Raw genomic sequence first — 9,952 nt, 5'->3', positions numbered from 1 at the left:
CCAAGCAAGTAGCTTGGTGTCCTTTCCCTCTGGTGGGGCCATGAGGTAGACCCCAAAGCTCGGGACACTGGGACTGTAAATGTATTATTACTTCCTCCATTTTCAACATTTCTTGAATAAGTTGCACTCTGAAATCACTCCGCCAGCACTTCTCCTATTAGATGCGGCGTATTGACACATATTTTTCAATTTGAGGCATAAAGGCAAATGGCAAGTGGTCCCTCGCGCCCTCATACAAATACACAATGACTGTGTTCATTGACAGCACACTATGTGCTAAGTGCAGTGTGAAAAGGCCTCGAGTCACCACACTTTTTCTGGGTTCTTAGGTAGTAACAGAAGGGGATCGGTGCCTTTTTTTGTAAAGGTTTTCAGTCTTTTTTTTTTCTTTCTTTTTTTTCCCTGTGTGGCTAGTCAGTCTAACAGTAAAAAGAAGTGTTCTTTGAATGCATCTGGCAACACAAGGTTTGATGGATGAATGATTTTTGTTTTGAATGCGTTGCCACCACAAGCAGCAAACATCCTCGTTTTATTTCTCTATGGTGACTCACACTTTCCGCATTTAGGACCAGTCTGAATGGATCAACGCTCATCAATTAGCATTCGTGGACAGCGGAAAGTCATAAAGCATTTTGATTGATGGCCTTTGGAGCTTTACGGCTGTAATTCAATTAGGATATCACTGGGGACGACACAGTTTGTCGCTTATAATTAAATTAACTCCGCTTAATTACATTTATAGGCCATTGCTACTGTGCATCATCGGACTCCAGCGTGGGACTGGAGAATATTTTACGGGAATACGAGAGCAAAACGTAATGTGTTATTCCATTTTTATTTCAGGAATGAAAGACAAAAGACCGTCCACTCACGACGAGATGGAAACGTAAGTCACCCATTTTCTTTTTGTTTGTTTACTGTTTAATTCGCTGTGTCGCTGTGGTAACTCGAATAGGTGAATTGAACAAACAGCAAATCAGAATTTTAGAGTCAGAAGGGGCCATACCAGAATAATAATACTAACCAGTGTGTAGCTTAAATATCAGTCAATAAAGCCCAGGTAGGCGGTGTTTCAACGCCTTTGTATAAACTCCGATGGCCTGTGATGCTGTCCTAGCAAGTGAGAGGCAATATGAACATACCCAGGTTAGCCTAGCGCTTGCTAACAGTTGGTACGATGCAAGTGGATGGATGTAAAATCGGTCCAAAAGAAGACCCTGGGTTGTGCCGTTGGCCAATATATGGCAAAGGATCCTGGAGGTCAAAGTAAGTTATTTTAAACTAAAAAGGAAACTTAACGTAGGTTGACGAGGCTGCATTAGCGTGTCCATGTACATTCCGATGTGTTTGCTTTACTGTTCAGTGTATGGTACTGAAGTGAACAGATACATTGTCATGCCCGGACAGGATAAATCTTTGTAGGGGTTGGTTGGTGTAAAGCAGAAGCCATTGCATTTTGGATTGCATTTTAAACAACTGTAAAAATAGAAGGCAAACTTTTAATTTTTGTATTTTTAAATGATAATCAAAAGCCAATACAGTCCATAATTTAGTCACTGGGACGCTATCCTCTTCCCCTGCCTGCATTTTGTCATCCATCAATGCTTGGATCTTCCCTTTTTTTAACCGCATTGAAGGAGAAAAGCAGCTTCTTGTCCACAATGTCCTAAATTCAGCTTTAGAACAGCCCGGGCATCGAGTCACGGCATTGTGAAATCATGTGATCCAGGCAATTATCCGTCATAAAAAGAAGACAGCGGAGGCTTTTGTTTGCGCCATTGTCGCTGCCTCACGGGCCACCCTCGTATTGGCTCGCTTCTCCAACGGGAGACGCTCGCTGCCATCAGGCCGGCTTTGTTCTCGCCGGCAAATAAACAGACTGCGACATAATGGGCCGCTTATGTGTAAGATCACCGAGGTTGCCTGGCGTGCCCCGCGCTTGACTGAGTCACGGGCCTCGTGCGTCGTCCTCACACTTTCCCGGTGACACATTTCTGTTTATGACACTGGGCGTCATGTGACTTGCGTCGGACTTGCATCATTACGGAGACGGGGTGTCATTATGTGTGCTGACTTTGCACTTCAGATGCTTAAACTGGACCAACCCGTCTGTGAAGCAATTCACCGCACAATAACAGAGGATACAACTACAGTTTTCCCACGCTATATCGCAGTTTATTATACTCACACCCCCGGCTATATCGCAGATTTTTTTTTGGCACACATTTTTCTGGTGCAAATATCCACTATATTGCAGAAATCCTTTTTATTAATTTGATATCAGTCAGTATCTGGTGTAACAGAGCTAGATCTGGGAAATGAATCAAAATTAAAACAAAATCGAAGAAAAATGATTCATTTGCCAAACAGTTCAGTGTGTATGCAAGTTCTGATGTTGTCAAAGTCCCCTGAATGCACCATTTTACTTGCTGAGCAAGAGTGTGACATGCGATTCTGCCCTCCCTGAATTCGTTTGAAACTGTTTAATGACACCCCAGTTGTACTTTATTGTAAAACTGAACACACAACAAAAATAACTACACACATTTTATATTAAAATACAAGACATGCTTTGTTTTTAAAACATCACCAGTGCTAATGCTAAAGTCAGTCTAAAATACTGTTAGCATGCTAACAGGAAAAGCGTTTCAATTCTTGGAAATAACCAACAACAAGAATGTTGGACTACATAAGGCGAATTGTGGCCACGCCAGATACTGACTGGGTTGATGACAAGAGTATATTTTTATTGCTGGCAGCCAGAGGCACACCTGTGCAAAATCAGTCTTATCAGCATCTTGATATGCCACAACTTTGAGGTGGATGGGTTATTTCGGCAAAGGAGAAGTGCTCACTAAGATAAGTGATTTAGACTAATTTGTAAAGAATATTTGAGAGAAATTGGCCTTTTATGGACATAGCAGTCTTAGATCTTTGAGTTCAGGTTCTGAAAAATCAAAGGAAAGCTAATTGTTTAGTGTATACTATATGTATTTTATCCATCCATATATTCTCTGTACCGCTTATCCTGCTAGAGTATATGCTGTCTATATTCAATATCAACCTACTTGGAGCACAAGTTAAAGCAACTTGTCAGCGAACACGTAGAAATCACCGCCTGTCTGTCAGCATGTGCCTTTGAACTGCGACTGTTTATGCTGCAGCGTGATTAAAATGAGCGATGAAGAGGGAGCGGGGGACAAATCAGCCGTCAGCTGTCTCTGTCAGTGATGTGATGATCGGACCCACTTTTTTTTCCCCGTCATATAAACTCTCAAAGCAATTTCGAATGCGGGTTTAGATTGCGCTTTTGCCATTTGATATTAAACATTTCCCTCGTCTTTATTTTTCTTGCGACTCCAAAAACAGCCCTCCAGACACCACAAAAAAGATCAATAGAACACATAGATTACCAACGCTGGACTCAAAGTAAAATGCAAACATTTTCCATGCTCGGCAAACGAGCGAGTGCTTGGATTTCTTCATCTGCTTGAGTTTTGCAGTAAGCTTTTCCATTAACTTTTTTTGGTTCCAATGAATGCAGCTGAATTGGTCAGTTGGTGTCAACGAGCAAGTTAATCACGATACCTTTGCTACTAAATGCATCACCAAACCAGCTCATTATACTAAACCGTATCAAGGTGGAGGAACAATTTGCACTTACTTCGATTTTAGGGAGATAATTAAAACAACTTTAAATTAAAAATCACAGCTTGGTATGAACTTTGGTTTTAAGTTTCAAGGCACCACTATCTGTGGGGAAAAATATTTCTCTGATTTAATATAAAGTACTTGGTAACTCAAGAGTTAAGTACTTATTCTGGTCTCAGTCCAAAATAAAAGTGGTATCGATTCGAATATCCCTAACAAAAAGCAGAACCTGTTTTGAGTAATGTCAGTGTCATTTCTTTCTATAAGCGAAAGAGGAAAATCGATGGAATATGATATCAGATCTTTGTGGAGAAAAATCTGAATTTTGTTTTAAGGCCATATCGCCGAGCCCTATCTTGCAGGCTGGCTGTCATTATCCACTCACACTTTTCCAGAAATGAAAACAACCTCCTTCCAAGCTGAAAGTAAGGAAGGAAACCATAGCGAGTGCGTGTAATTTTCAGCAACACGTGAAACCTCTATTATGTTTCTGCGAGGGCTTGTGATAACATTGAAGGTGCGTGCATGTGTGGTCCTGAGTGGTAGAGCGGCAGGGTGGGCCTTCCAGAACCCAGACCAGAACTCTCGGCGCGTCCAAGCTCTTCATCTTCAACTTGAGTCGCTGGTGTATTCGGCCACCGGAGGAGAAAATCTTATGAATTAAATATTATATTCCGGATCGTATTGCAGCCTTTCACGTGAGCACAGCTGTCAGGAATTGTCTCGACACAGCAGGACTCCCAAAGCAACCCCCCCACCTCCATAACATGCCCTGTTTACATCCAGCAACGGTACGATTTAGAAACGTTAAACCCGCGAAAACACTGTGTTTTGCATGAACTCCAGACGTCGTCGCAAATGCGCTCTTGCGTGACTCGCTCGGCTCCTCTTACGACGTAATTGTCCCAAATCCCCTCCAATCAAGGACGTCCGTCTTTGTGTTTTTGCCTCCGCGGCCCGGAAAACAAAAGCAGAAGCCTGACTTGGCATGTGCCCACCTCTTACATCAAATCTGGGATCGGTTGAGCTCAACCTTCATGTTGAGCTTAACCTTCATGGTGGAGGATTGGCAGGATGGAGGTGAGTGTGAACCCAAACAAGCCAGTGGCACAGTAAAAAAAACAAAAAAAAAAACATTTTTTTTTTTTTGTAATGTACTGCATGGTATATTTCAACAAATTTCACCTATTGTGGGTTATTTAAAAAAAAAACATTGGCTTGATAGTTTTATTACTACCGCACACTATAAACACAATCAGACTTATTAAAACACACTTAAACTTATTCAAAGTATTCTTGAGCAACTATTCTGACTCTCTGGCTGTTAATAAATGGGAGTTTTCCCTTCAAGCTGTTTATATGCCACTTCCTGTTGAACTTTATTGTAAAACTGACTCATAAAAAAAGTCAACTCAACTTACAAGTTTTTCAAGATTCGATCTAACAGTTTGGCAAATAAAATTAGTGAGCAACTCTTCAAAAAAGAGGCTTCAAGTTGCCTCTCCCAGTCGTTTACTGTCAAACTAATCAAAACAAAGAACATTGGACCTTTTAAATCAATCACGTAGCCTAGTTTTTCAGTTGACTAGCTCAATGCTAACGCTAAATAGCATATATTTTGTAAAGTCAAAAATGTTCTTTACGATATGTTCTATGCATCCCCGCTAGTCTAAAAATGGCATTCTGATTTAGTACTGCGTTTTGGGAATATAAATTAAGCAGCAAAATCCACCTGTTTTTATCCATCTCAGTGGGCGGCCATTTTGCCATTTGTTGTCCATTGAAAATGATATCATGCCTAAGAGTTCCCGTAACAACCATGATGGCTCGCCTATTTGCTGGGTTTGGTCATGTGACATTTACAAACTGAGCCCTTAGGCACTGTGATGTCATTTTCACACCAGTAAGAGTAGAACAATTGCTTTTTATTTGATGCACTGTGACCATAAGTTTATTTTATTCCTATTTATGTCATTACTATACGTTTTTCAAACAATATTATGGAGTGCTATTTGTCCTCGTTAAACTACAACAATTTGAGTTACAAGTGGTCATGGAACAAATTAAACTCGTTTCTCAAGACATCACCGTACATGCAATCAAGCTAGCTAAATATTAACAGCTTAGCGTGTGCCACTGAGGATGTTTCCTGCCACACCAGTCAGCTTTTCTCATTTATTTTTCATTCCGTCTTTTAGGCTGGGTCGTGACGTCCAAATTACCCTCCCGTCAGATTGCTGGTCATTTGCCGCGCTCGTCCGTCCCGCACCTTGAACGCTTCTGACAGCGGGGCATCCGATCTCGTTGGCGCGCGGCGCTGAAAGTTGTTATTCGAAAGGCTAACGTTTCCAAATATCCAGAAAATACAGCGGGGATATTTTTAGCGGGAAAGGTAAACGCCACGGCTGACACCGCGCATTAAATCTCAGAGTGGAAATAGCCGGCGTGCGTCTCGTCGATGCCCGGGGCGTGTTTGCCTGCTGCCAACAGCCGCATGGCGACGGCCAATCCCGAGCTGGTGCTGTGACCCGGGAGGCATGTTCTTGTTTTAGACGGCAAATATTTACCGAGCGGCCAGCGCCAAGGTAAATTCTTCAGTGTGCAGAAATACGGTAAGTGGCGAGGACGTGAGGAATTGCCGGGCGGCTTGGATTTAACGTCATTATTCTTTATTGTCCTAAAACACACACACATGGAGGCTATTAAACTGTGTTTAATCACGACTAATTGGGCCCCACCGACATCAATTATACAAATAACTATATAAGATTTCATAGCTCATAAATATGGACTTTATTGATTTAAGCAGGGGATTTAAATACTTGACAATGGAGCAAACCTCATCATAAAACCTGATACCTGTAGGAGATCTGTATAAAAATATAATCAGTCGGTGGCCCTTCAAAAGTATTGGAACACTGAAGTGAATTCACTTTGAAAGCATTTAGGTTTGCCATCAGATAATGTATGAGACATGAGCTTATATTGTCAGGTTTTTATATGAGCAAAAGGTCAAATTACTTAAGTAATATCAGGGACACAGCAAAAGGAATTTACATCGCGGTTGTTCCAAGATTACTTCTTTAAGCTTCTCTTTTATACCTTTGTAAGTCACACCTTATTGTCTTCAACTAAACATGGATTATGCTCAATCTGTCTAGCATTGTCTTCACCAGTAAGGCACTCAAGTGACTGACTTAGTTATCCTCTAATTTCATCACCCAATCACAAACATACTCAGCAGTCAAATCAATCATTAGTCAGTATGAGGCAAAAAAAAAGTATACATTTCCTATCGGTGTCCTTTTATATTTACATTCAGAGTTGGGGTGTAAGACCATTTTAAAACACTAGTTAAAAGTGCTGCGATTGGCTGGCAACCAGTCCTGGGTGTCCCCTGCCTACTGCCCAGAGCCAGCTGAGATAGGCTCCAGCACCCCCGTGACCCTTGTGAGGAATAAGCGGTCAAGAAAATGGATGGATGGATAGTTAAGTGTAACCAACATGAAAACCAAAGAGCTATGTCTCCCGGTGGCAAAGCTAGCAAAAGTATTTGATCCAATCCAGTGGAGCTCTGATTTCCACATTCACGTTTTAGATTTAGCTTTTTCCTGCGAAGACTGCGTCAACTCTACCCAGTGCCTATCTCGCCCAGAAACAGAAATTCTATCAATGAGAAAACACATACAAGAACATTTTAAACTCCACACTAGGCGTGGGCAGGTTATCAGTTTCAAGGTATGACACGGTTTTAAAGAAATGGTTTCAAAAGAGCTAACATTTCCATGGTAGGCCTGTCCTCGTGAGGATAAGCGGTTCGTATAATGGATGGAAGGATGGATGGTATGAGGTGTTTTATTTCATTAATTTCAAGCTAACATGAATATATCACTATAAAGCTGTCTGAAGTGAGCGTTTGCAACCAGCTACAGGAGTTAGCTTGTCTAAAGTTGGTGATAGACACGCTACCAGGAAGGTAACTACTTGTAGCTTACGAGCATGGCTGTTTTTTTTTTGTTTTTTTTAACCAAAGTGCCACTCTTTGATAAATTCAAGGTAACGCAAATATATTAAAGCTGTAATGAAATGAACACCAGCTACAGGAGTTAGCTTGCTTACAGTTGGTGATGTATGCGATACTCGCTAACGGGAAGAGAAGTAGCTTAGTTAACATCAGTTGGTTTCTGCTCTGATGTTACTTCATGAAGCAGAGAAGTAGCTATCGGTACTCATTTTCTGGGAAAACAACATTTTTATTCCAGTCAGAAAATGTAAATGATTAATTTTCTTGGATAAGCGGATCGGAAAATGAATGAATGAATGAATGAATAAATGTTTATTAATGGGTCTATGATGCACGCTCAATGGAAAAAAGTTATACGTTATGCCCAACATTTTCAAAAAATACAAATACATTTTAGGATTGTAATTTCAATACAATGAAACAATTATCTTTTTTTATTTATTTTCTTCACATTTTTCATACCCGCCCATGTCTACGCCACACAGTATGGTCTGAGATCAGATTTCATCATTAGAACAGTGATTCAATTCTGCTAACCACTTGTTTGTCTGAATAAATAAAAGACCAGAAGGGAGAAAGCAATGCATAACTTAATTTGAAAAATGTCATTATTTTTGTTGGGTTTTGATCCTCTTAGCAAAGGGGAGGGATTTTTTTTATTTTTTTTTATCTGATTTTATTTTAAAGCCGTATCGGCCAGCCCAAACACTGAACTTAGTTACTTGAATTTTTATATAATCATTTTGCAATTTAACATTTTTTTTTTCCTCTTTGCAAAGACGAGGGATTTATTTATTTATTTATTTATTTATTTTTTATTTTTTATTTTTTGTGAGTAGAAAAAAAATACATGATTTTATTTTAAATCCGTATCGGCCAGCCCAAACACTGAACTTAGTTACTTGAATTTTTCTATATGATTTTACAATTTATCATCATTTTAGTAAGAAAGTCAATTAATTATTTTTGGAAAACCCCTGTACTGTATGCATCGCCCTCGGGTTCAGGTCCTCCCCCTTCTTCTGCTGACTCACCGGCATGTTAGCGACTCTAACCGACTTTCTCGCCTTCATTCCACACATTCCCGTGGCGGCTTCTGCGCGCACCTGACGCGGCTGCTCAAACGCACACCGCGGCCGGCCAGACTGCCGAGCCCTTACAGAAAACGAATTGAAACTCATTCTGAATTTGGGACGCGACGGAGCAACTTCACCCCAAGGAAGCAGCTCCTCACGTGGGACACACCCCTTCTTACAAACGAGCTTTTTACCACCTCTGCTGTCTTACTTTCGATCTGCGCGCGGCCTCCTCGGATCTCGGAAAGCAGCGCGAAAACCGGAGTGGAGCCTCCTGACACATGTGGGAGATGCGCGCGCTCGAGCCCGGAGCTTGGAAGCAGCGCGGCTGAACCACACGAGGAGGAGGGAGGCGGCAAAGGGAGGAGAGAGGGGAAACCACAATGAGGGCCCGGCCCACCGCCGCGCTGACGTCGCGGGGGCACGTGAGCAAGCCTCTCCAGTGACGGCGCGTGGAGGGCAGGAAAAGCACTTTTTAAAGCCGCTGGTGCCGTTTTGGGGTTTTTGCGCGAGGTGCTCCTCCAAAACAACCACAGAACCACAGACGCGCGGCTCCGGGCTTGGCGTGTCCGGAACGTCAATGGTTAATGGTCGCGGGCCAGCAGCACCAGTCACAAGGACGGCGCTAAGCGAGTAAGTACGCCGCATCATATGAATTTTTTATTTTTTTTTTCCTCCTCCATAAAAACCAACGCCGGCTTCTTCCTTGTGGTCATCGGAATAGTTGATACGTAAACGCATGTCTCGCGGCTTCCCGAATTTATTTTTTCACCCCAGTCCTCCTCCCCCTGGTGACATGGTTTAGGACGTGTCAAGGTTCACGGAAACCGCCGAGGAGCGAGAGCTGATGCCGGCATGGCGTCAAACAGCCTCTTCAGCACCGTCACACCATGCCAGCAGAACTTCTTCTGGGGTGAGTAGCGCTTTTGATTCCTTCCTGGGGTCTTTGCGGGGGGGGGCTCGGGGTCAGGTGTTTGGATGTGAGGGAGCCGAGCATCCTGGATGACCAACAGGAAATTTCTTCAAACGTGGTCAACCTGTTTTTTTGTTGCGCACACCAAAAGCTTCCTCATCTCAATGAGAGCGTTCACATGTGATGTGGACAGATTCAACCTTTCTGAACCAGGCAAATATTCAACATTTGAAGGATTTGTTCGTCTTGTGCAACAAAGCTCAAGTTTCAGGGAGCAAATTTTGGCAA

The 9,952-nt window shown here is 42.2% G+C and overlaps 1 protein-coding gene across 3 annotated transcripts in view; it reads left to right on the top strand.

The window, feature by feature from the left end:
• Positions 1-856: 856 nt before the first annotated feature.
• The window catches only part of runx2b (RUNX family transcription factor 2b), a 52,860-nt gene continuing 43,764 nt past the window's right edge, over positions 857-9,952 (top strand). Inside the window, exons 1-2 of one of the 3 annotated variants that reach the window (XM_077510928.1) lie at positions 6,489-9,384; positions 9,557-9,664. In XM_077510928.1, coding sequence (XP_077367054.1) covers positions 9,607-9,664 — 58 coding nt within the window. In that variant the 5' untranslated portion in view covers positions 6,489-9,384; positions 9,557-9,606. Of the gene's footprint in view, positions 887-6,488; positions 9,665-9,952 lie in introns of those variants that run through there. The other 2 variants (XM_077510929.1, XM_077510927.1) reach the window with 2 other exon arrangements.

Source organism: Festucalex cinctus, chromosome 21, assembly GCF_051991245.1.
Source record: "Festucalex cinctus isolate MCC-2025b chromosome 21, RoL_Fcin_1.0, whole genome shotgun sequence".
NCBI classification, from domain to species: domain Eukaryota; kingdom Metazoa; phylum Chordata; class Actinopteri; order Syngnathiformes; family Syngnathidae; genus Festucalex; species Festucalex cinctus.
Note: the sequence above shows the minus strand (reverse complement) of the source record. Positions and strands in the feature narration are given on the sequence as shown.